Source organism: Pleurodeles waltl, chromosome 5, assembly GCF_031143425.1.
Source record: "Pleurodeles waltl isolate 20211129_DDA chromosome 5, aPleWal1.hap1.20221129, whole genome shotgun sequence".
NCBI classification, from domain to species: domain Eukaryota; kingdom Metazoa; phylum Chordata; class Amphibia; order Caudata; family Salamandridae; genus Pleurodeles; species Pleurodeles waltl.
The window spans coordinates 1,253,791,132-1,253,817,096 of NC_090444.1; the positions used below are offsets into that span (position 1 = coordinate 1,253,791,132).

General features: G+C 46.3%; 1 protein-coding gene across 1 annotated transcript in view; it reads right to left on the reverse strand.

Annotated features, from left to right (window-relative positions):
• MDN1 (midasin AAA ATPase 1) overlaps nucleotides 1-25,965 on the reverse strand; it is a 1,740,009-nt gene that overhangs the window by 714,451 nt on the left and 999,593 nt on the right. Inside the window, exon 47 of the mRNA XM_069235499.1 lies at nucleotides 22,893-23,041. Coding sequence (XP_069091600.1) covers nucleotides 22,893-23,041 — 149 coding nt within the window. The remainder of the gene's footprint in view (nucleotides 1-22,892; nucleotides 23,042-25,965) is intronic.

Here is a 25,965-nt window from a genome sequence, read left to right on the forward strand (position 1 = left end):
AGACGTATTCTCTGCTCGATTGGTGCCCTTACTCCAGACTGGCCATAAGTAAGGGAAAGCCTGAAATCCTGCCCTGATATTGTGATCAGGTGAGGGAATCTGGAGTCCCTCTCAACCAGACCGTAAATAACATGTTAATAGAGGCAACAATGAAAAAGGGGCCATCAAAATTACCATGGGAGCTGGATTCACACCAAAACTTGGACCAACACCACCAAGAAAGTCCACTGTGGGTAGAGATAGTGACCACAGCAGCCTATAAAGACAAGAACTGAACCAACCAGGGTCCAGAATGATCTAAAACTCCAGGCTACATAGGGTGAAGACGCCAGGACAACAAGAGTCAAATACGGAAATTTGATTAAACCATTACCAAACCTACAGCACTGACAAGAACAAGTTACTGTTCGAAACACTCTTTCTGGTATATACTCTATCCAAGTGCAGATTCCTCACCTTTAGAAATTCCACAGGTGCCAGACGAGATCAAGAAGATTTCAAAAGGATTTCTCAGGTGCATTGTTAGGTAGTGTCAAACAGCTCTACAAAAACTTTGTTGTGCCCCCGGAAATGAATAACGTAGCTCTATATAAGCACCATCGTGTACGTTTCTTTCTTGACTGTTCAAACACAGATGGGGAGCTAAACAATAGGGCAATATCATTGAGCAGATTCCTGGATTTTATAACTTTTATTTTATTAAGACAGGGATAGAGAGCAATCTATAAAAACTAGTCTTCACAGGCAGGCTGTCATATATGTCCATATCATGGGTACAGCATGCGTTAGACATGGGGTCAGAGAAAACAGTCCAGCAAACTGCTTCAGCCAGTGGTAACCGTCTTTAGTGCAACTCAGTGCGGAGGAGAGAACTACTCCCTCCACAATTCCATTTTGAGCATTAATAGATAGGTCTGGGGGAGGGTCACACTATTCTTCCAAGCCTCCATCTGTTACCATTAACATGAGGATGTCTGCCTTTTCATGCTGTAGCTTTAGTCTATCCACATGGATCACCCAGCAAGAGTTCCTGGGAGTACCCAAGTCCACCAAGTAGGTGATTTCCCCCTTCTTCTCTTATATGGGGTAGGTTCCAGTCCACTCGTTCTGTGAGGAGCTGGGTGCTACAGCTCAAAGACCCACACCAATTGTCCTGGTTGGTATTCTACCATGGAGGATTTCTGGTCATACCCGTGCTTGACAAGATTCTGGCTGGCCATCAGATTCTTGTTTGCCTTCTTCATGTACTCGCCCATTCTGGAGTGAAGGCCAAGCTCATAGTCCACTATGCCCTGCTTAGGTTCTTCAGGGGTCTCTCATATCCTTCCTTAACGAAGCTGAGTGGACCTCTCACAGGGTGTCCAAAGAGCAGCTCAAAAGGACTGAAGACAACTCCTTTCTGAGGAACCTCTCTGTCTGCCAATAAAATGCATGAGAGGAAAATGCCCAAGCTCCTCCTGTTTTTCAGGCAAACCCATGATCATGCCTTTTACAATTTTGCTGAGTCTCTCAACTAAACCATTGCCTCTGGGATAGTGAACTTATAAGTCATATTCTTCCCACACTGCTTTCAGATAGATATGGAATTTTTGCTTCAATCTGGAATAACCTCCTTAGGGAATCCAACCCTAGTGAAGACTCCAAGGAAGGCTCTAGTCACTGCAGTGACTATCCTAAGTGGGATAGCCTCCAGATACCTAGTGGCATAGTTCAATACCACGAAGATTAACCTGTTCCCTGAATAAGTAAGTGGGTTTAAAGGTCCAACAATATCTATCCCCACCCTCTCAAAGGGTTTCCTCAATACTGGTAGTGGTATAAGAGTAGCCTTTGCCTTGCCTTATGCCTTGCCACTGGCTTGGTAGGTTACACAGGAGCAACAAAACTCCCTGACCTCACACATTTAACACCGGAAGAAATGGTTGACCGGCCTTTCCCAGGTCCTGGACTGCCCCATGTGCCCAGTCAAAGGGATATCGTGGACCAGGATAAGGAGAAACTCTTTACTTTTAAGGAACCACCTGTTTTCTGGATACCCGAGGACTAACTTTGCCAAGGATTGTTCGCAGTTGAGTGAAATTGCTTTGATTTATTATTGTATATGAAATCTATTTCTCTGCAACACTGTGGTGGATCTTTTTCGTTGTTGTAGGATTTCTTCTGTCGGGTTGATTTCCTCTTCAGTTGCTTTAGGGCTGCTTAAATGCTGAACACTTGTTACTCTGAGTAAGCACTGCTGCTCAGTGCCACAGCTACCAAGGGTTGGGCTGAACGTTTTTTTACGACGAAACCTATTGGATCTAAAGGGATTCGGTAGGTCTATTACACAGTTAGGGTGCACAATCACATCATATAATATACCTAATTTCCTCATACTGGTGTCTAGTGATGGGATCCAAAACTTGTGTTTAGCTGTACCATACGGTTGCTGAAGATAGGACCTCTGAGAATCTGCAAAGATGGACACCTAGAAAAGATGTTCAGGCTCAAAAATAGTATTTTAAGTGAACTTTGTTGAACTTCAGTTTACTGTTTACAGAGAGTTGCAAAAACGTTCCCAATAAGTAGCAGAGAATTTGAAAACGTTTCTCAGAATTTAGTAGAATTTCAAATAGAGGAGGAAAAAGTTAATAGAACTTTTTGAACAAAGACAGAATTAACTTTTTCGACAAAGGACTCAAGGAGCTTGATTTGGCAAATCTTTCCTCATACAAGAGAGATGATCTGAGGCAGAAAAATTATCATGGAAGCTAATGACAAGAAACTGCTTTGATTAGGGCGATGAGAGTGTAGGGATTGGATGGTAAGTTCCCCAAGAGATCCCAAAGGGTACACAGAGGGCACCTTAGTGCCCCTGGGTGGGGAGAACATTGAGCCTTTTGCACACTGGCCTCCTAGCATGGAGAACTATAGGCAGAGGCCAAGAATTAATGGGGTGGAGCTAAAGGCTCTGAGGGATACAGCTGCTAGTATAAACATGGTCATGGCTAACCTGGATTCCCCAGACCAGAGCCTATCGGAGAAGGAGAACAGATTTGTCAATGCTCACAATGTCACAAAGCCACACCCTATTGCTGTGATTAACTGAGTGGGGAGGAGTTTCTGTCCCAAACAAAGTAGCTGTGTCCCCTGCCATCCCAGTAAAGTGCTTGCTAAGCAGTGACTTACAGACTTCTCCTTGGGAAGAAGTAGAGAGGAGGACCTATGAAGCCATGCTGGGCTTTCCTGAACGGAATTGTGTCGCCAAAAGAGCACAGAAGACCCTGAGAGAGAGAATCAAAGGTTCTTGGAGTTAAACTATGGATGAAATCCCTAAAGCCAAGAGGAGGGGCAGGAAGGCAGGTAGCTAAGCCTCCAATGGTCCAACGGTATACAGCCCTGAAAGGAGCCCAACCTTCAGGGTGTTGGGGGGAGGGGAGGGGTAATGGACGGGGGTTGGGGCCTGGTGCCTGAAAAAGAGCTGACCCATTGAAACTTGGCAGATCTGGGAGAACTCAAAGGGGAAGGAGGTCCCTCCAGTGTGGACCTGAGCAATGAATAAAGAACTCCACTCTAGAACATCTGCAAAAGTAAGCTGTCAAACAGTCTCAAGGGAATACCAGTGGTACCCACTGTAGGAAGGTAGCATTGTTCTAGCATAGTTAACCCCACTTTGTGCCTGGTGTCAGTGTGTAGAGGCTATAGTACACTGGGATCCTGCTAATCAGGACCCCAGTGTCGGTGCTCTCTCCTCTAATTTGTTTACATGTTATCTTCTATATTTCACCTATGTACATTCCTAGTATATGGTACTTAGGTACCCAGGCTATTGGTGCACCAGGGGTCCCCCATGGGCTGCAGCATGTATTATGCCACCTATGGGAGCCCATGCACACTGTGTCTGCAGGCCTGCCATTGCAGCCTGCGTGAAATGGTGAATGCACCTTTCACTTTAGACATAATGTGTGCCTTATATAGCGGTCACCGCACCTGGACACTAAGTCACCCTATAGTAGGCCCTTCAACCCAAGGGCTGCATGCATGATCCTGACTGAGGACACTCCTCATGAGCAGAGGTGCCCCTACAAACCCCAGAGTCAATTCTCTGGGATTTGTAAGTGCAGGGAAGCCATTTGAAGGTATGTATTGGACACTGGTCAACACAATTAGTCCAACTACATAATGGCATCTCTGAACCTCGGCATGTTTGGTATCAAACATATTTGAGTCATGCAACTACATCGATTCCTGTGCTAGTTGTTTGATGCCATGTACTCTGGGGGTTTCCTAGATGATCCCCCAGATCTGCCTGTACAGCCTTGCAGGGTCTGCTTGCCAGCCTGCGTTGCTGCAGACCCCCAGATACTATTCTGCCCTCCTGCTACCGAGGTTAACTCAAGCAGGGTAAGGCAGAACAAAGGGTTTCCTGTTGGAGGGAGGTGTGACCTCTTGTCCTTTACAACAAGGTGTATCTGGGCTGAGGTGGGGTGGCCTCTCAGAGTCACCAGAATGCTTTGAAGGGCACATTTGGTGCCCTCTTTGCATAAACCGGGTTGCACCAGTTCAGGAACCCCAAGTTCCAGCTCTCATCCAAAACCACACAAAGGGCAGGGGCGTGACCACCCCCCTGTTCAGCTCCTTTCCTAAGTAGGTGCACAGAGCTCTGCCAAGTGGTCACTTGATTCTGCCATGTTGGAAATAAGATGTGCAGAGGCCCCTGGGAGCATCTGACTGGTTAAGCCAGGTAGATGACGTCCCTGACCCTCTCCGATAGGTGGGTCACTGCTAACAGTGTCCAAACCCATTTTTAGGGTTACTTATGGGCTCCCCTGAGGGTGGGTTCCCAGAAGCACTGAGCAAGACTCTACAAGGAACTCTCTGCAAGCCATTTTCTGCTCCTGGCCTTTGGAAGAGCTGCTTGTCTACCTCAGGGACTGAAACAAGATGATATGCAGTTGGGAGGGCTCCCACTGCAACATCCGTGGCTGTGCATCCTCCAGGATTACAAGGACTCTGTTTGCATCAAGAAGCAGAAAGGAATCTCTCTATGAGTGAAGGAGTCATTCCCCTGCATTTGCAGGCACTTTGAGACAACAATGACTGGCTCTGCAACACAGGTGGTGGCTTTGTGATCCTCTGTGTCCTCCTTGTCGTCTGACAAACTAGGGAGATGAGATGGTAGGTCCTTGCAGCAGCCACTGGAACGGAACCCCTGTGCACTGGACTTTTGCTCTTACCAGGGCTTGTTGACCTTTCCACCAGGAGATCCTCAAGCTCCAAGAAGCCCCAGCCTCCAACACTCTGCATATCAAATTTCAGCTTTCACTCTACAACTTCTGCGGGGTGGGACTCCGACTTTTTTGTGCTACTGAGTCCTCTACATCTCCCTGTATCTGCTGCCAGTGGGTCACTTGTGGGGACTCCAAGGATTCCTGCTGGCTCTCTTGCATGATGAAGGCCAGTGCTGACTCCCGTCAAACAGTCGAGTTTCCTGGACCTTGGTGGTCCCCAAAATCATGCAGCCTTCATGCAACAACTTCTTATATTTGTCAATGCTTGTTGGTGGTCCTGCAGACCATTGACTCTCCTGCAATCTGGCAACCGATGTGGGACAGCTCGTGGGCAACTCAAAGGATCTTCCTGCATTTCCTGGGCTCCACATCTGGACTTCTTCCTTCAGTGACCTGCAGGAACGTCACCTCTAGGAGGGTGGGCACTGCCCACCAGCAACGCCTGAACATTTCAAGAGGTCTGGACACAGTTCCCTTCTTTTTTCAGGTCCTTCTTGACTTGAATCCACCTTCTGGTTCCACCAACCTGGTCCACGGGTAACAACAGCAGCTGGACTAACAAGGATCTCATTGCCACTAACAAAGGTTTCCAACGTCACTTCACCCCTATGCACCTGGGCTCCCTGGTGCAGGTACTCCACTTCTCTGGGTATCCACGGGTGGAAACACTATCCAACCTTCCTCGTGCCAACTGGTTTCCTCAGGTACTCTGAGAAGGGTACAGAATCCGGAAAATTCCACCTGCAACGGTCCTGTGTTAGCCTATGGGACACCCGGCTTGTTAAGTACTCTGCACCCAGGCACCTGTGGGATTTTTGATACTTACCACTGGTAATTTCTTACTCCCCCAGCCCCTGGGATTTTAACACACCTTTGGGTTGGGCACCTCCATTCTTATACCACTTTTAGTCTATGGTCTGTGCCCCCCACAGGATCCCCTGAATTTCTATGCTTTTTCTGCTTGTTGCCAAGTGTATACTTTGTATGTAGATATCTCCAACTGGAGATATAACAATGTTAGTATAGTAGTATTGTTGTAATAAAGAAAACTTTATTTTTGCAACACATGGTGTGGTTCTTCCTTGTGTGACTATCACTGACTGACTACTGTGGTATTTTAAGTGCTTTATACTCCTCCTTGATAAGCCTGAGCGGCTCTCCACAGATATCCCTAGGGAGCTTTGGTTAACTAGGCATCAAAACACTATCACTAAGGGTTGTCTGGACTCAGTATAGGGTGCCACACCACAGGTGTTCACCATAAACTGAGCCAGCCTCCTAACCCCATAATGTATACTGGGACGAGGGATTCGTGTACAGTGAGCCAAGGAATCCAAATCCTGGGGCCTACAGTAAACTGGTGTAAGGAAATGCCTCCATGGCATGGTTACCCCCTGACTTTTTGCCTTTGCTGATGCGAAGTTTTGATTTGAAAGTGTGCTGAGGCCTGCTAACCAGGCACCAGCGTTCTTTAACTAACCTGTACCTTTGTTTCCTGAATTGGCACACCCTGGCATCCAGGTAAGTCCCTTGTAACTGGCACTCCTGGTACCAAGGGCCCTGATGCCAGGGAAGGTCTCTAAGGGCTGCAGCATGTCTTATGCCACCCTGGGGACCCCTCACTCAGCACAGACACACTGCTTGCCAGCTTGTGTGTGCTAGTGGGGATAAAACGACAAAGTCGACATGGCACTCCCCTCAGGGTGCCATGCCAACCTCACACTGCCTATGCAGTATAGATAAGTCACCCCTCTAGCAGGCCTTACAACCCTCAGGCAGGGTGCACTATGCCATAGGTGAGGACTTGAGTGCATGAGCACTATGCCCCTACAGTGTCTAAGCAAAACCTTAGACATTGTAAGTGCAGGGTAGCCATAACAGTATATGCTCTGGGAGTCTGTCATGCACGAACTCCACAGCACCATAATGGCTACACTGAAAACTGGGAAGTTTGGTATCAAACTTCTCAGCACAATAAATGCACACTGATGCCAGTGTACTTTTTATTGTAACATACACCCCAGAGGGCACCTTAGAGGTGCCCCCTGAAACCTTAACCGACTATCCGTGTAGGCTGACTAGTTCTAGCGGCCTGCCACACACCAGACATGTTGCTGGCCACATGGGGAGAGTGCCTTTGTCACTCTGTGGCTAGTAACAAAGCCTGTACTGGGTGGAGTCGCTTCACACCTCCCCCTGCAGGAACTGTAACACCTGGCGGTGAGCCTCAAAGGCTCACCCCCTTTGTTACAGCACCCCAGGGCACTCCAGCTAGTGGAGTTGCCCGCTCCCTCCGGCCGCAGCCCCACTTTTGGCGGCAAGGCCGGAGGAGATAATGAGAAAAACAAGGAGGAGTCACTAGCCAGTCAGGACAGCCCCTAAGGTGTCCTGAGCTGAGGTGACTCTGCCTTTTAGAAATCCTCCATCTTGCAGAGGGAGGATTCCCCCAATAGGATTAGGGATGTGCCCCCCTCCCCTCAGGGAGGAGGCACAAAGAGGGTGAAGCCACTCTCAGGTCTAGTAGCCATTGGCTACTAACCCCCCAGACCTAAACACACCCCTAAATTCAGTATTTAGGGGCTCCCCAGAACCTAGGAACTCAGATTCCTGCAACCTAAGAAGAAGAGGACTGCTGAGCTGAAAAACCCTGCAGAGAAGACGGAGACAACAATTGCTTTGGCCCCAGCTCTACCGGCCTGTCTCCCTGCTGAAACCTCAGAGGACTGCCCTGCATCTAGAAGGACCAAGAACTCCCAAGGACAGCGGCTCTGTTCACCAAAGACTGCAACTTTGCAACAAAGAAGCAACTTTGAAACAACACGCGTTTCCCGCCGGAAGCGTGAGACTTGGCACTCTGCACCCAACGCCCCCGGCTCGACTTGTGGAGAACAATCACTTCAGGGAGGACTCCCCGGCGACTGCGAGACCGTGAGTAGCCAGAGTTGACCCCCCTGAGCCCCCACAGCGACGCCTGCAGAGGGAATCCCGAGGCTCCCCCTGACCGCGACTGCCTGCTTCAAAGACCCGACACCTGGTAAAGGCACTGCATCCGCAGCCCCCAGGACCTGAAGGATCCGACCTCCAGTGCAGGAGCGACCCCCAGGTGGCCCTCTGCCTTGCCCAGGTGGTGGCTACTGCGAGGAGCCCCCCCCCCCCTTTGCCTGCATCGATGAAGAGACCCCTCAGTCTACCATTGATTTCTATTGCGAACCCAACGCTTGTTTGCACACTGCACCCGCCCGCCCCCGTGACGGTGAGGGTGTACTTTCTGTGTGGACTTGTGTCCCCCCCGGTGCCCTACAAAACCCCTCTGGTCTGCCCTCCGAAGACGCGGGTACTTACCTGCTAGCCGACTGGAACCGGGGCACCCCCTTCTCCATTGAAGCCTATGCGTTTTGGGCACCACTTTGACCTCTGCACCTGACCGGCCCTGGGCTGCTGGTGTGGTAACTTTGGGGTTGCTCTGAACCCCCAACGGTGGGCTACCTTGGACCCAAACTTTAACCCCATAGGTGGTTTACTTACCTGCAAAAACTAACAAACACTTACCTCCCCCAGGAACTGTTGAAAATTGCACTGTCTAGTTTTAAAATAGCTATATGTCATTTATGTGAAAACTGTATATGCTATTTTGCTAATTCAAAGTTCCTAAAGTACCTACCTGAAATACCTTTCATTTGAAGTATTACTTGTAAATCTTGAACCTGTACTTCTTAAAATAAACTAAGAAAATATATTTTTCTATACAAAAACCTATTGGCCTGGAATTGTCTCTGAGTGTGTGTTCCTCATTTATTGCCTGTGTGTGTACAACAAATGCTTAACACTACTCCTCTGATAAGCCTACTGCTCGACCACACTACCACAAAATAGAGCATTAGAATTATCTCTTTTTGCCACTATCTTACCTCTAAGTTGAACCCTTGGACTCTGTGCATACTATTCCTTACTTTGAAATAGTGCAAACAGAGCCAACTTCCTACAACTGGTTTTCACTTAACAGCACATTGGACACTCAGAAATAATTTCAAGGAAAATTTAGTTAAGAGTTAATGCCGTCAGTTATGGAGAACTTGGGGAGAATAACTTCAGCAGGCATCTAGTCAGAGCGTCAGCAATATCTTCAAGAAAAGTTACCTTCACAAAGGCAGCAGTCTAATGCACTTTATCCGTGTGGTAATGGATTGCTATGGAGTGGTCCTGATGCATGGAATGAAGGATGTTGAAGATGCTATAAGATACTGTGGATATGATGCTGTCAACAGGGGGGTTCCTGCAGGAATTCGTCGGTCCATGAAGATAGTTCGAGGAGCCTGGTTGCAGGGTCGATGCCCCACAAGGTCCTCTTCAGTCTGGCCAAAGCCCATCCTTCCTCGGTCGATAATTTGCCTTCTGAGGGTCCCAACAACTCTGGCAGAATAGCATTCCTGGGTGTAGCAACTTAGGTACAACTCTCTGTGTCCGGACTTGGTCCTTAGTGGTGTATGGCGGCAGCGGCTCAAAGACTTGGAGCTACCAACTTCCCCGAGCAGACTTCTTCAGACGGCCCTTGGAGTTTTCTTGCCGTGATTAGGCTCTGGAGGCGACTTCTCCTTGAGTAGGACAATGCAGGCAGTCACTCTCTCTGCTAGACCCCAAGTGCAGCAGGTGCAGTCCTCGTCAGTGCAGACTCTCTTTTCTGGTCACCTGGTGCAGAAGGGCAGTACTCCTGTGGTCCTTCTTCCAAGCTGATTGACAACTGAGGTCTTTGTGCCAGGGGTGTCCCCTTATGCTCAGAAAGTGCTCTCAGGGTAGGATGCTGTTGGTAGTCAATGTGCTACCAGGTTCCCTCTCACCTGGTGACCACTTCCTGTGGAGTGTGGCTAATAGCAATCCCAGGATGCACCATTCTTTCCACTCCCAATATGATGAGACCCATTTCTCTGTGTTCAGACCTCTCTAGCCTCCCCTCATCCCAGAGTGTGGCTACCTCAGGGCTGCACACCCTTGGGTAACCTTGTTTGGCAACTCGTTTCTCCCAAGCTGATTCCCATGGCAGCCTGTCCACCTCAGCAATGGTTAGCAGGCCTCAATGGACTTGAGCCCAAAAAACAGAAGATCCAGCCAAAAAAAAAAAAAACTGAGGATGACCACACAAAAAGAGGAACTGCTTTACAAAGAGATATTGGCTTTGTCTATGTCTTTTAGCTGTGTTGTATAGTAGCACAGCAGCTGTGCAGCATGGGTTAAAGTTAGGAAAAAAGAAGTAAGCTGTGACCTGCGATGGCCGCATCATAAAGCTTTTGCGGTGAGAGGCAGAAGGATCCGGGTAAGCACAACATTGGAGCTACAAACAACAATGCATTAATGGAAGGTAGGGAAAGGACAAGCAACACAACGTAGAGGCAGATGGAACAACCAACAAAACATAAAAGGGGTAACAGGGATGTGGTAATCAACAATGTGGGATCAGCAGAGCTAATACAGACAGCACTAAAAACGTGGGAGTGGGCAAGCAACCCAAGAGACCGCAGAAAGAGGAGGGAAGGGCTCAAGGAACATGACTGACAGAAGGAAGAGGGTGGGAAGGAGAAAGCAAAACCAAGGGTAGTGGGAGGAAGACAGAGGGGCAAGACACATGCACTCTTTGGAAATGCTTCCACAATATGAAAAAATTAGTGACCTTCCACTTCTCTCACTTTCGGACGTGAGCGAGAAACCATCACTTGGGCCATGTTCCAGGGGAGGACCAAACACAAGAAGAGAAGTTATATCAGCACGTGCTGACGAAGAGGAGCAAGGAAATGAAAGTGAGGAGAAAGCCAACAAATGGTAAGCAACAGGTGGTCTCTAAACAACCTGTAAAGTGAAGAAATAGCGTGAGGGAAGCTGCTTCCAGTTAGAGTAGTTACTTCAGAGACGAAGACAATACATCCATTGAGGTTGATGAGCACACCCAATTCTTAATCGGGAGCAAGTAAATACTGTGAGAGGAGAGGGTCCTTAAGGCAAATGTATGTGTCCGAAAAAGAGAAGGAAAGGAAAAAGAATTGAATTTGCTTGCAATAATTACAAGCGGAACAGACTGTGAGAAAAGTGGTTCAGATAAAGGTGCTGTGAACTAAAAAAAAAAAAAGAAAAAAAAAAAAAAAAGAAATTGGATTGAGTCTGCTTGTAATAATCACCCATATGAAAGAAAAGGATTGTGGTAGAAGACCTCTGTAATAGATGTAAAAGGACCTGTTACTTTGCCAAATATATGATCTACCATCCAGATGAAGGCATCAACACCTCCACTAACTAAAGCCTGCAGAAATGAGATAATTGTCAATGTTAAAGAAGAGGAATCCTTTAAAATATACTTAAGGGCCATCAGAAGGTTCAATGTGGAACTCAAGGCAGTCTAAAAAGGATTTCCCTCATTGGTTATTAAAGTATATTGTATGACTGAGGAGTGTATTGACTAGGTTTTTAACCATACAATTCTGGTCTATTTGTATCTAATGTCAAAGAATGAAAATGTCACTTACCCAGTGTACATCTGTTCGTGGCATCAGTCGCAGTAGATTCGCATGTTTTGCAATAGCTCGCCATCTGGTGTTGGGCCGGAGTGTTACAAGTTGTTTTTCTTCGAAGAAGTCTTTCGAGTCACGGGACCGAGTGACTCCTCCTTTTGTCTCCATTGCGCATGGGCTTCGACTCCATCTTCGATTGTTTTTCCCCGCAGAGGGTGAGGTAGGAGTTGAATTGTAGTAATAGTGCCCATGCAATGGAGTGACTAAGTATGCACCTATTTAAGGTCGAGATGATACATATATAAATAGTTGAAGGTAACTTCCAAACTGCTACAGGCTCCCGGGGAGGCGGGTGGGCACATGCGAATCTACTGCGACTGATGCCACGAACAGATGTACACTGGGTAAGTGACATTTTCAGTTCGATGGCATCTGTCGCTGTAGATACGCATGTTTTGCATAGACTAGTAAGCAGTTATCTCCCCAAAAGCGGTGGATCAGCCTGTAGGAGTGGAAGTAGTCTGAAATAATGTTCTTAATACGGCTTGACCTACTGTGGCTTGTTGTGCGGATAACACGTCTACACAGTAGTGCTTGGTGAATGTGTGAGGCGTAGACCATGTGGCTGCCTTACATATTTCTTGCATTGGGATGTTTCCTAGAAAGGCCATGGTAGCACCTTTCTTTCTGGTTGAGTGTGCCCTTGGTGTAATGGGCAGCTGTCGTTTAGCTTTAAGGTAGCAGATTTGGATGCATTTAACTATCCATCTGGCTATACCTTGTTTTGATATTGGGTTTCCTGCATGAGGTTTTTGAAATGAAATAAATAGTTGTTTAGTCTTTCTGATGTTTTTTGTTCTGTCAATGTAATACATCAATGCTCTTTTGACATCTAATGTATGTAGTGCCCTTTCAGCTACGGTATCTGGCTGTGGAAAGAACACTGGAAGTTCCACTGTTTGATTTAGATGGAACGGTGAAATAACCTTTGGCAAAAATTTAGGATTGGTCCTTAGGACGACCTTATTCTTGTGTAGTTGTATAAAAGGTTCCTGTATTGTAAACGCCTGAATCTCGCTTACTCTTCTTAGGGAAGTAATGGCGATGAGAAATGCCACCTTCCAGGTTAGGAACTGTATTTCGCAGGAGTGCATGGGTTCAAAAGGTGGACCCATAAGTCTAGTTAGGACAACATTTAGGTTCCATGAAGGAACAGGTGGTGTTCTTGGTGGTATAATTCTCCTAAGGCCCTCCATGAATGCTTTAATGACTGGTATCTTATATTGGGAAGTTGAATAGGTAGTCTGCAGGTATGCAGATATTGCTGCAAGGTGTATTTTAATGGAAGAGAAAGCCAGGTTAGATTTTTGTAAGTGAAGCAAGTAACCCACTACATGTTCTGGAGTTGTGTGTAATGGTTGTATTTGATTAATATGGCAGTAGCAAACAAACCTCTTCCATTTACTTGCATAGCAGTGCCTGGTGGATGGCCTTCTGGCTTGTTTTATGACTTCCATACATTCTTGGGTAAGTTGTAAGTGCCCGAATTCTAGGATTTCAGGAGCCAGATTGCTAGATTCAGCGATGCTGGATCTGGGTGTCTGATCTTTTGGTTGTGCTGTGTCAACAGATCTGGCCTGTTGGGCAATTTGATGCAGGGTACTACTGATAGGTCTAGCAGCGTTGTGTACCAGGGTTGTCTTGCCCAAGTTGGTGCTATTAATATGAGTTTGAGTTTGTTTTGACTGAGTTTGTTTACCAGGTAAGGAAGGAGAGGGAGAGGAGGAAAAGCGTAAGCAAATATCCCTGACCAGTCCATCCATAGGGCATTGCCTTGGGACTGTTTGTGTGGGTATCTGGATGCGAAGTTTTGGCATTTTGCGTTCTCCTTTGTCGCAAACAAGTCTATCTGAGGTGTTCCCCAGAGTTTGAAATAAGTGTTCAGAATTTGGGGGTGAATTTCCCATTCGTGGACCTGTTGGTGATCTCGAGAGAGATTGTCTGCGAGTTGATTTTGGATCCCTGGTATAAATTGTGCTATTAGGCGAATTTGGTTGTGAATTGCCCAACGCCAAATCTTTTGTGCTAGCAGGCTTAACTGCGTGGAGTGCGTCCCCCCTTGCTTGTTTAGATAATACATTGTTGTCATGTTGTCTGTTTTGACGAGAATGTATTTGTGAACTATTATTGGTTGGAAAGCTTTTAGTGCTTGAAAAACTGCTAGAAGTTCGAGGTGATTTATATGCAGTTTTGTTTGATGTACGTTCCATTGTCCTTGTATGCTGTGTTGATCGAGGTGTGCTCCCCACCCTGTCATGGAAGCATCTGTTGTTATTACGTATTGTGGCACTGGGTCTTGGAAAGGCCGCCCTTTGTTTAAATTTATGTTGTTCCACCACAGAAGCGAGAGGTAAGTTTGGCGGTCTATTAACACCAGATCTAGAAGGTGACCCTGTGCTTGTGACCATTGTGATGCTAGGCACTGTTGTAAGGGCCTCATGTGCAGTCTTGCGTTTGGGACAATGGCTATGCATGAAGACATCATGCCTAGGAGTTGTAGTACCATCTTTGCTTGTATCCTTTGTGTTGGATACATGCGTTGTATGATGGTGTTGAAATTTTGAATTCTTTGTGGACTTGGAGTGGCTACTCCTTTTGATGTGTCTATTATGGCTCCCAGGTATTGTTGTACCTTGCGCGGCAGAATTTTGGATTTTGTGAAATTGACGGTGAACCCTAGTTTGAAGAGGGTTTGTATGATATGACTTGTGTGATTTGAGCACTCTATTAACGAATTGGCGTTGATTAGCCAGTCGTCTAGATATGGGAACACATGTATTTGCTGCCTTCTTATGTGTGCAGCGACTACCGCTAGACATTTGGTAAAGACTCTTGGTGCGGTCGTTAATCCGAAAGGCAGTACCTTGAATTGGTAATGTATTCCCTTGAATACAAACCTTAGGTATTTCCTGTGCGATGGGTGTATTGGTATATGGAAATAAGCATCCTTGAGATCTAAAGTTGCCATGTAGTCGTGTAGTTTTAGCAATGGCAATACTTCTTGTAGTGTGACCATGTGAAAGTGGTCTGATTTGATGAAAGTGTTCACTACTCTGAGGTCTAGGATTGGTCTCAGCGTTTTGTCCTTCTTTGGTATCAGAAAGTACAGTGAGTAAACTCCTGTGTTTATTTGTGTGTTTGGCACTAATTCGATTGCATTCTTTTGCAATAGTGCCTGCACTTCTATCTCCAGGAGATTGGAATGGTGTGTTGTCAAATTTTGTGCTTTTGGTGGTATGTTTGGAGGGAATTGTAGAAATTCTATGCAATAACCATGTTGGATAATTGCTAGAACCCAAGTGTCTGTAGTGATTTCCTCCCATGCTTTGTAATAATGACTTATTCTTCCCCCCACTGGTGTTGTGTGGAGGGGGTGAGTGACATGTGAGTCACTGTTTAGTAGTAGGGGTTTTGGGGCTCTGAAATCTTCCTCTATTTCTAGGGAATTGCCCTCCTCTATATTGTCCCCGAAAACCTCCTCTATACTGTCCCTGGTAACTGGACGGTGTTGCTTGTGAGGTGCTGGCTTGTGTGCTCTGACCCCGAAACCCCCCTCGAAAGGGTGTTTTACGGAATGTGCTGTAATTCCCTCTGCTCTGCGGGGAGTAGAGTGCGCCCATGGCTTTGGCAGTGTCCGTATCTTTTTTGAGTTTCTCAATCGCTGTGTCCACTTCTGGACCGAACAGTTCTTTTTCGTTAAAAGGCATATTGAGAACTGCTTGTTGAATCTCTGGTTTAAATCCAGACGTTCGGAGCCATGCATGCCTTCTGATAGTTACAGATGTATTAATTGTCTGTGCAGCTGTATCTGCAGCGTCCATGGAGGAGCGGATCTGGTTGTTGGAAATGGTCTGTCCCTCCTCAACCACTTGTTTTGCCCTATTTTGTAAGTCCTTGGGCAGATGTTCAATGAGATGTTGCATCTCGTCCCAGTGGGCTCTGTCATAGCGCGCAAGTAGTGCCTGGGAGTTCGCGATGCGCCACTGGTTTGCAGCTTGTGCCGCGACTCTCTTACCAGCTGCATCGAACTTGCGGCTTTCTTTATCTGGGGGTGGTGCATCTCCAGATGTGTGAGAGTTGGCCCTTTTCCTAGCTGCTCCTACAACGACAGAGTCTGGTGGCAGCTGTGTAGTGATGAAATACCGGGTCTGTAGGAGGCGCCTTATACTTTTTTTCCACCCTTGGTGTGATTGCCCTACTTTTGACCGGCTCCTTAAAGATTTCTTTTGCGTGCCGGAGCATACCAGGGAGCATAGGCAGGCTTTGGTATGAGCTGTGGGTGGAGGAGAATGTGTTGAATAAAAAATCATCCTCGACCTGTTCAGAGTGGAGGCTTACGTTGTGAAATTGTGCTGCTCTAGCCACCACTTGAGAATACGCGGTGCTGTCCTCTGGTGGAGATGGCTTCGTAGGGTATGCCTCCGGACTGTTATCTGACACTGGGGCGTCGTATAGGTCCCATGCGTCTTGATCTTGGTCACCCTGGCTTATGGTGGTGTGAGCTGGGGAGTGTGATGGAGTTCGTGCTGGTGAGACGTTAATCACGGGCGGAGGAGAGGGTGGTGGGGTAACTCTTTTCACCACTTTTGGTTGTGGTGTCTGTTCAGTTTGGAACTCCAACCTTCTCTTTCTTCCAATGGGGGGAAGGGTGCTTATTTTTCCTGTCCCCTGCTGTATGAAAATACGCTTTTGCGTATGGTCCACATCAGTTGATTGTAGCTCTTCCTCAAACCTATGCTTTTGCATTTGTGAGGTTAGTTAGCGAGTGCTCTTCTGTATAAGAGCCTGAAGCTGGGTCGCTTGCAGTTTGTTTCGGCACCGAAACCCTGTCTGCGTGTTTTTTCGGCTCCGAGGTGACTTTTTTATTTTTCGGGGCCGAAACCTCTCGGCGTCGATCATCTTCGGTGCCGCTGTCTCGGCGTCGAGCCGTGTCCACACCGGCATCTCAGTGTCGAGGCTTGTCTCCAGCACTTTCTCGGTCCCAAGAAGGCTGCGTGCCGGTGTCTCGACCGGAGTCGGACGATCTCAGCACTGTTTGGGCCTTTTTCGGTGCCGACGGTCGGTCACCGAATTTATGGGTGGAGCCATGGCCTGATGGCAGTGGCGTCCCCTGGGCCTTGTAAATCTTCCTCTGTGTGGTTTTCGACGTCTTACTCACGGTTTGTGTATCGTCGAATCCTTCGGAGTCTGATTCTTGGATCGAGAAGGTACCTTCCTCTTCCTGTTCCTCGAACTCTCGGTGGGCTGTCAGCGCGGACGCCATCTGAAGTCTTCTGGCTCGACGGTCTCGGAGTGTCTTTCGGGACCGGAACGCACGACAGGCCTCGCAGGTGTCTTCACTGTGCTCAGGTGACAGGCACAGGTTACAGACCAAGTGTTGGTCTGTATAGGGGTATTTATTGTGGCATTTGGGGCAGAAACGGAACGGGGTCCGTTCCATCGGCGTTCTTCAGCACGCGGTCGGGCCGACCAGGCCCCGACGGGGGATCGAAAAACTACCCCCGAAGGGCACCGGAGCTCTTCGATCTTCGATGCGGTGTTGAATCTAAGTACGCCGATCCCGAACGCAACAATACCGACGAAAATCTTCCGAAATTAGCTAACTTTCCGTTCCGAAACTCGGAGCGACAGGAACACGTCCGAACCCGATGGCGGAAAAAAAACAATCGAAGATGGAGTCGACGCCCATGCGCAATGGAGACAAAAGGAGGAGTCACTCGGTCCCGTGACTCGAAAGACTTCTTCGAAGAAAAACAACTTGTAACACTCCGGCCCAACACCAGATGGCGAGCTATTGCAAAACATGCGTATCTACAGCGACAGATGCCATCAAACTTATAGTTTCTGTAATGATGAAGTCATTTGTATAATAAATTACTCTTTTGATATGGTACAGACGTAGTCCCATATTGTTGCAGATAGAGGAGAGTACAGTCTCAAATTGTTTATGGTGATGAATAGCAGAGCTAAGATATGTGAGCCTGTAGTAGGCCGGCCCCTGATTATTCAATTCATTGTGAACAGAAACATTCTTCAAAGTTAGGAAATGAATTTAAAAGCTGTGCATGGGTCGAAATAACATATACATAAGGAAAGTGTACACATGAGGAACCAAATTAAGATCCTAAGTGGCATCAAAATGGAGTTTTGGAGGTAACAGATGAGTCAAACCTTTTTTTAAAAAAAACAAAAGCTCATCACACCTGAACAGGGAATGTTGGTCAGTCAATACAAAAAAGGCTGACAGATAACCTATTACAACAGTTTGAAAGAACAATAAAACAATAAAACATCTGAAAATTTGGCCTGCAATAGATCAGTATTGCAGGGGCCATACCAGGCCACAAACCTGTCTGAGAATCCAGTGTTGAGAGACTAAGTTCGAAGGATGCCTGGCAGCCAAGACGACATCCACAACTTTGGGAGAGAGATAAAATGACAAACTGTAGCAGCTCAATCTCCACACATAGAGGCGCAGATTGAGCAGGTTTAGGGGCAGGACCCTGTCTTGCTGCTGTCACAGGAGGCCCTTAAGAAGGGGTAGCCTGATCGGAGGACAGATGCTCATTCCCAGAAATTCCAGGTACCACGCTCTCCTTGCTCAAAGTAGAGCCACTAGGTTAACTTGGGCCCTATCATTCCTTATCTTCAGAACTCTAGGAAGGAGAGGTAGCAGCGGAAAAGCATAAAGGAGTCTTGTAATCTACTCTGTTTGGAATATATCTCATAGAAAGAGCTTTCTTAGAAAACTCCAGAAAGCAAAAGGTTTGATACTGTGCATTCTTTGCAGTGGCGAAAAGATCTAAACCAAGTTCGACCACTGGTGGAAGATGACCTGTGCCATCTTGGTGCTAGATGTCACCAGCTTTGCTCATCTGCCGTGGCATTCAAAGATTCTGCCAAATTGTTCATGACCAGGAGAATGGTCTGACATTTAAGCCAGCTCCAGAAGTAAACCACCTCTGACAACCTGAACCAGCCTCCCTCTGATGAATTGTAGGAAGGCTTTCAGCATCAGGCAAATGGCCTATACATCCAAGAGGCTGATGTGGTGATAGGCTTCCTCTGCATACAAGTCTGCTGATCTCCACCTCTTCCACATGACCTCCTCATCCCAGCACTAACTCAACTTTCACCATTGTCAGCTTGGGTTGGGGTGGGGGATGAGGGTCTGCCCCTGGTCAAACTGTGATTGAGCCATCACTGAAGGCCTTTAGAAGTCTTGTCCGATAAATGGATGAAATTCTATGGGTTCAACTGGTGTTGCTATGGGTTCTCCTTAGTGCCAGGACTGGACACCCGTACTTTAGCATTAGGCCCATAGCATGTGCTTTTTACACATAGACCGTTTTATTTATTTTTATATATACCCAAGAAGAAGGGTGTTGAACGCATTCCAGTAATGGCTGTCCTGCGATGTACACCATTCCATTGACCGCTTTGCTGATCCTGGTGCTGACTCTTCAGCCAACTGAGAGGATTGCCATCCAGACAACAGGCAAACCCTGGCCAGCCGTTTTAGGTATGGTGTTGGGATACTTCGCTTAGACCAGAGCAGGCAGAAGGGTTCCTGCTATGATCCCAGATTTTAGACATAAGGTGTAGGTTGGTAGGAATTCTTTATTAAGCTTTAAAGATCATACAAAGATGGTGGGGCCTTTTACCTTATTTACCCTAATCATAATGATGACCACTGTCTTATGTTTCATCTGCCTCATTATCAAAGTTCATGTTTTTTATAATAGGATGCAACTGCTTCAATAAATGGATTGAAATCCATCTTTCTTCTCTTATTCTGCATTGGCATATGCAAGTCTTTTGTAATTGAGAGAAAGGGGTATGATCTGTTCACCACAACTTCCTTGAGGAGTCATAGAGTCATGTTTAGGTTGCCAAAAATCACCTTCACTTACTAGGTTTGGGTGAGGAACTGTGGGTTTGTGAGAAATCAGGTCAACAACTTCCACATAGCATGGGACTGACTCAGTCACCCACACAGGGTGGTGCTGCTGCCGCAAAACATGCAGTCTTATTACCACAATAGGAACCGCACAACAGGGTTGGTCCTACTGAGACTTCAGGACTCACTACATGACCCACATATGCCATCTGGAATAGCTGAGTAGTAGCATTCCAATAGGCCCAGAAGTGTCAGAACCTCTCTCACCAAAACCCAGCATCAAGGTTGAAATATTAGGATCATATTGAGAATGTCTGGAACTTGTTGTGGTGGAGGTAAGATCAGAATCAGAATGGCTTCCATGAAGAGGAGCCTCTTCAAAGGAGTTAGGCGTGACTATGGCAGGTTGATCATTACAACAGTAACAATGTTAGGTGGTTCACCATCGTCTGGAGTTGGTCTTTGTCTGATTGTGGTGAATCTGCATTCATAAGCCATTTGTCAAGGGAGGAGAAAATAGGTATCCCCAACCTCTAAAGGTGTGCTTCAACTATGGACACTTTCGTGAGTAACCAAGGCGCATTGGTGAGATTGAAGGGAAACATGGCAAACTGCAAATGCTCCTAGTCAACCATGAACCACAAGCAGCGTCTGGACTGGGACATGAAAGTGGCATCCTGCAGGTCCAAAGCCACCATCCAGTTACCTGGATCTACAGCAGACAGAACCTGGAACAGTGTGAGCATTCAGATTGTGCCATTCCTCTAAAAGGTATATGAAGGGCAGACATCGAAAATAAGACAAAAGTCTATATCCTTCTTCGGCACAAGGAAATACTGGGAGTAACAGCCAGCTCCTATATCCTGGGCCAGAACCACCTGAATGGCTCCTTTGGCCTAAACAGCTTGCACTTTTTGAAGCAAGATTAAAAGGTGGCCCTCCAAAAGATGCTATGATGCAGGCATGGGATCGGTCAGGTCTAAAAGAGGGCATAACCTTGTTGGAACTGCCTGCAGGACCAATCTGTCGATGTTATCCTTTGCTAACTGGAGAAAAAATGCCTGATCCACCCCTCACAGGCTAGTCATCTGCTGCTAGGGCCCAATTAAAGTGGCTTAGACATGGATGGCAAAGGGGCAGAGACTGGAAAGTTTGCTGTCTTTGATAGCCTAGGCGTTGTATGCTTGATCCCTGACCTCAAAAGGACCAGGAAGCTTGAAGCAGCGATGGTGGGTCTTGGCATGGGTGGTATGTCAATCCTTTAGAAAAGTCTTGAACGGTAAAGGATGGCAAAGAAAATATTTGCTTCCCAAAGAACTCAAGTCATTTCTACTCTGTCAGAGAGGCTTTTGGGTAATCACCCAACAGTTGGAAGCTTGCACCACCAAGCCTCCAGGTGTAGGGGGCTGAGTCAAAACATTATGATTGTCTATAAAGCGACAGCCTGCTCCTAGAAACACACCAACATTTTTGGGCTGATTATCGGAGCATAGCCTTGGCACCTGTCCATTCCCTGCAGCACCTGGTTCATGGGTGAGGGTGGGTTGAATGGGTTTGGGACGAGCAATCTACCATGTGGACTTCTTCCATGTTTCTTTCATGAATATGGGAGGGGGGGAGTGGAGTGGGTCAAGTTTGTAGGTATTTGTTTTCTTTTTGCCTTTCCTTTACATGATCTCACTGTTGTAAGTTGGCCTATCGGGCCATGCTTCTTATTTCAACATCTAAATAAATAAAATATGTTTAAAAAAAGGTGCGAAAAAGCAATGTTTCGCGAAACTGTGGATCATGTGTGAGAGCAATCATTTTACCTTCCATAGTGAGTAATTGTAGACACAAAACCTCCACCATGCACCTCATTACTATGTCAAAGGAGGCACCCTTTTCTGTCGGAGACCAGGGAGAGAACACTACGTAGTTTGAGGTGTCCAGCCCACTGGCAGATTGTAAATCCAGGCATAATCTGTCATACTCATAATGTTGGGGGGGAAAATCCTGTTTGCCACCATTGTTGACCCTAAATTGTGCTCCAGGTGTGAACTGAAAAGGTTATGAAGCGCAAATGTGCAGCCCCGAAACAGAGGCATACATATGTCTAAATCATAATAAACTTGGGCTGGGTTTGACGGTCTAGCATCTAGACGAGACCCTGGTCAAGGCAGACTGGGATTTGGCTCAGTGTCTGATAGGAATGGATTCGTCCTCTGGCGCAAGCGGCATGGGTGTGGCATGGATTTTGGTTCCACATCTATAGTCTGCTCAGGAGTAGAACCAGCAACACGTTCAAGGCACAGACGGTGTTGAGAGTGGATCCCATGGCAATAAACCAGGCTGGATGCCAGCAGCACAAAAGCAGCGTTTGGATTAGCCGCAGGGCAGGCCTGTGCCTGCTGTGGGGACCGAGGATCGGCACGGCAGAAGCAACAAGGAAAGTAAGCTTTTTATTATTATTATTATTTTTATTTATCCTTTCTCCCCTCTCCCCGTCACACGCTGCGCCACCCCACCCCTTTTGCCCCCACAAGCCACAACTGCTCTGTACCATAACACCTGCTGGTTTCTAAACAGACAGATTCCTGGGAATTGAACTGTGGCTAAACCAAGCAACTAACCACAGCTGACATGAGAAAGACTGCATATGCCTTTACTGGGATGGGGATCTTGCAGTTTGGTTGAAGGATGTTGGGCAATAGGAAGGTTAGGGTCACACCTTCTAATTCTACGTTGTAATTGAAACTCAGCAGCTGAGGCTTCGGTTTACAATATTGTCCAGAATGGAATTCAATGTTTGATATGCTTAAAGGCTACATCTGATTTTCAATGTTGGTGTCAATCAAGAATGCCATTTTACAATTTGTATTAAAAAGCAACACACTTTGAAATCATAATTTAACACGGAGCTGCTTTGGTGAAAAGAGAAATATTTGTCCAACAAAAAGCTCACATGCTTTATCTTCATCACTTTTGTTAAAAAGGGTGGATAGAGAATAGAGGGTCATAAGTCTTAGGTTCAGAGCTGTTGATTTGGTTATTTACCTAGCATTAATACCACATCTGCATTTTTCAGACACATTTAGCTACTGATCGGGCAAGGAAATTAGCCTATACAAGCAACATGAAACGAGGATTTTCATCACAGAATGAAAAAACAATCTATGACTTGTTTACCTTTCGGAGGCTCTGTGAAGGCTGTGAACAGGCATAAACCTCCCAACACGCTCTTTGGAAGGCTTTCATTAGGCCAAAACCCCGCTGCAACTGTTGAGTTATAAGCATAGCCACGCTGATCAAAGACGTGAGAGATGATGCTGGAGAGCCTAAATAGAAAATGCAGGTGAACACAAGTGGTTTTGCAGTTTAAGTCCAGACAATATCTTGTAATGAACCAAAGAGTGACAAACCAAACAGATTTGCAGAGCTGTTTCATTTGGTCTTAGGGCAGAGTTTCCTGGGAAGCAATGTAGCATGACACAGAAACTGGAGGTCCAGCTAGACATTTAACAGAAGATTTTAGGCATTTACATTTGGGTAAAATAGGGCAGTCAAAATACAATAACCAAAAAAACTGGAGGTTTTGGCCCCTTGAGATTCTGAAATACAAACCAAAATCATATTGCAGTTACATGAAAGGTGCTAATTTTGTTAATACTTGGCTCAATTGGTGCATATCATCACAATTTCTCAGCAGCCTTAAGAGTAGTTCAGGTTCACTACATGTGATGTCGCACCAGTTTGCCATCTACCCTAGTTTCTTTGCAGCAAATGATGCAAGGAGGGACAACTTGTTGGTTTAAGCATATAGGCAGAGTTACCCACAAAATCAAATAAGAAAACGTAAGACTCAAAACCAGTGTGCCAAACTGGAGAAGGGTACCACCAGGTTCCTCAAACTAACTCACAATGCTAAACGGCCATTCTGTGCCTTAAAGTCCAAAATAAGAAGTTACTCATCTTTGGTAATGAAAATGTCACTTACCCAGTGTACATCTGTTCGTGGAATCAGTCGCTGAAGATTCACATGTTTTGCATAGCTCGCCATCTGGTGTTGGGTCGGAGTGTTACAAGTTGTTTTTCTTCGAAGAAGTCTTTCGAGTCACGGGACCGAGAGACTCCTCCTTTTGTCTCCATTGCGCATGGGCGTCGACTCCATCTTCGATTGTTTTCCCCGCAGAGGGTGAGGTAGGAGTTGTGTTGTAGTAATAGTGCCCATGCAATGGAGTGACTAAGTATGTACCTATTTAAGGTTTAAATAATATATTTACAAATGTACAAAGCTTAAGCTAACTTCCGAACTGCTACAGGCTCCCGGGGAGGCGGGTGGGCACATGTGAATCTTCAGCGACTGATGCCACGAACAGATGTACACTGGGTAAGTGACATTTTCAGTTCGATGGCATCTGTCGCTGGAGATACACATGTTTTGCATAGACTAGTAAGCAGTTAACTCCCCAAAAGCTGTGGTTTAGCCTGTAGGAGTGGAAGTGGTTTGAAATAAGGTTCTTAGCACGGCTTGACCTACTGTGGCTTGTTGTGCAGATAACACGTCTACACAGTAGTGCTTGGTGAATGTGTGAGGCGTAGACCATGTGGCTGCCTTACATATTTCGTGCATTGGAATATTTCCTAGGAAGGCCATGGTGGCACCTTTCTTTCTGGTTGAGTGTGCCCTTGGTGTAATGGGCAGCTGTCGTTTTGCTTTAAGGTAGCAGATTTGGATGCACTTAACTATCCATCTGGCTATACCTTGTTTTGATATTGGGTTTCCTGCATGAGGTTTTTGGAATGCAATAAATAGCTGTTTAGTTTTCCTGATGTTCTTTGTTCTGTCAATGTAGTACATTAATGCTCTTTTGACATCTAATGTATGTAGTGCCCTCTCAGCTATGGAATCTGGCTGTGGGAAGAATACTGGTAGTTCCACCGTTTGATTTAGGTGGAATGGTGAAATAACCTTCGGTAAAAATTTAGGATTAGTCCTTAGGACTACCTTATTTTTGTGTAGTTGGATAAAAGGTTCTTGTATTGTAAACGCCTGAATCTCACTTACTCTTCTTAGAGATGTGATGGCGATGAGAAATGCAACTTTCCAGGTTAGGAATTGTATTTCGCAAGAATGCATAGGTTCAAAGGGTGGACCCATGAGCCTTGTTAAGACGATGTTAAGGTTCCATGAAGGAACGGGTGGTGTCCGTGGTGGTATAATTCTTTTGAGGCCTTCCATAAACGCTTTAATGACAGGTATCCTAAATAGTGAAGTTGAATGGGTAATCTGCAGGTATGCAGATATTGCTGAGAGGTGTATCTTAATGGAAGAGAAGGCCAGGTTCGATTTTTGTAAGTGTAGTAAGTAGCCCACTACATCCTTTGGAGATGCGTGTAATGGTTGGATTTGATTCTGATGGCAGTAGCAAACAAACCTTTTCCATTTGCTTGCATAACAGTGTCTAGTGGATGGTCTTCTAGCTTGCTTTATGACTTCCATACATTCTTGTGTGAGGTTTAAGTGTCCGAATTCTAGGATTTCAGGAGCCAGATTGCTAGATTCAGCGATGCTGGGTTTGGATGCCTGATCTGTTGTTTGTGTTGTGTTAACAGATCTGGCCTGTTGGGCAACTTGACGTGGGGTACTACTGATAGGTCTAGCAGTGTTGTGTACCAAGGTTGCCTTGCCCATGTTGGTGCTATCAGTATGAGTTTGACTTTGCTTTGACTCAATTTGATTACTAGATATGGAATGAGAGGGAGAGGGGGAAAAGCGTACGCAAATATCCCTGACCAGTTCATCCATAGGGCATTGCCTTGGGACTGCCTGTGTGGGTATCTGGATGCGAAGTTTTGGCATTTTGCGTTCTCCTTCGTTGCAAATAAGTCTATTTGAGGTGTTTCCCAAAGTTTGAAGTAAGTGTTTAGAATTTGGGAGTGAATTTCCCATTCGTGGACTTGTTGGTGATCTCGAGAGAGATTGTCTGCAAGTTGATTTTGGATCCCTGGAATAAACTGTGCTATTAGGCGAACGTGGTTGTGAATTGCCCAGCACCATATCTTTTGTGCTAGGAGGCTCAGCTGCGGCAAGTGTGTCCCCCCCTGTTTGTTTAGATAATACATTGTTGTCATGTTGTCTGTTTTGACAAGAATGTACTTGTGAGTTATGATTGGTTGGAATACTTTTAGTGCTTGAAAAACTGCTAGCAGTTCCAGGTGATTTATGTGCAGTTTTGTTTGATGTACGTCCCATTGTCCT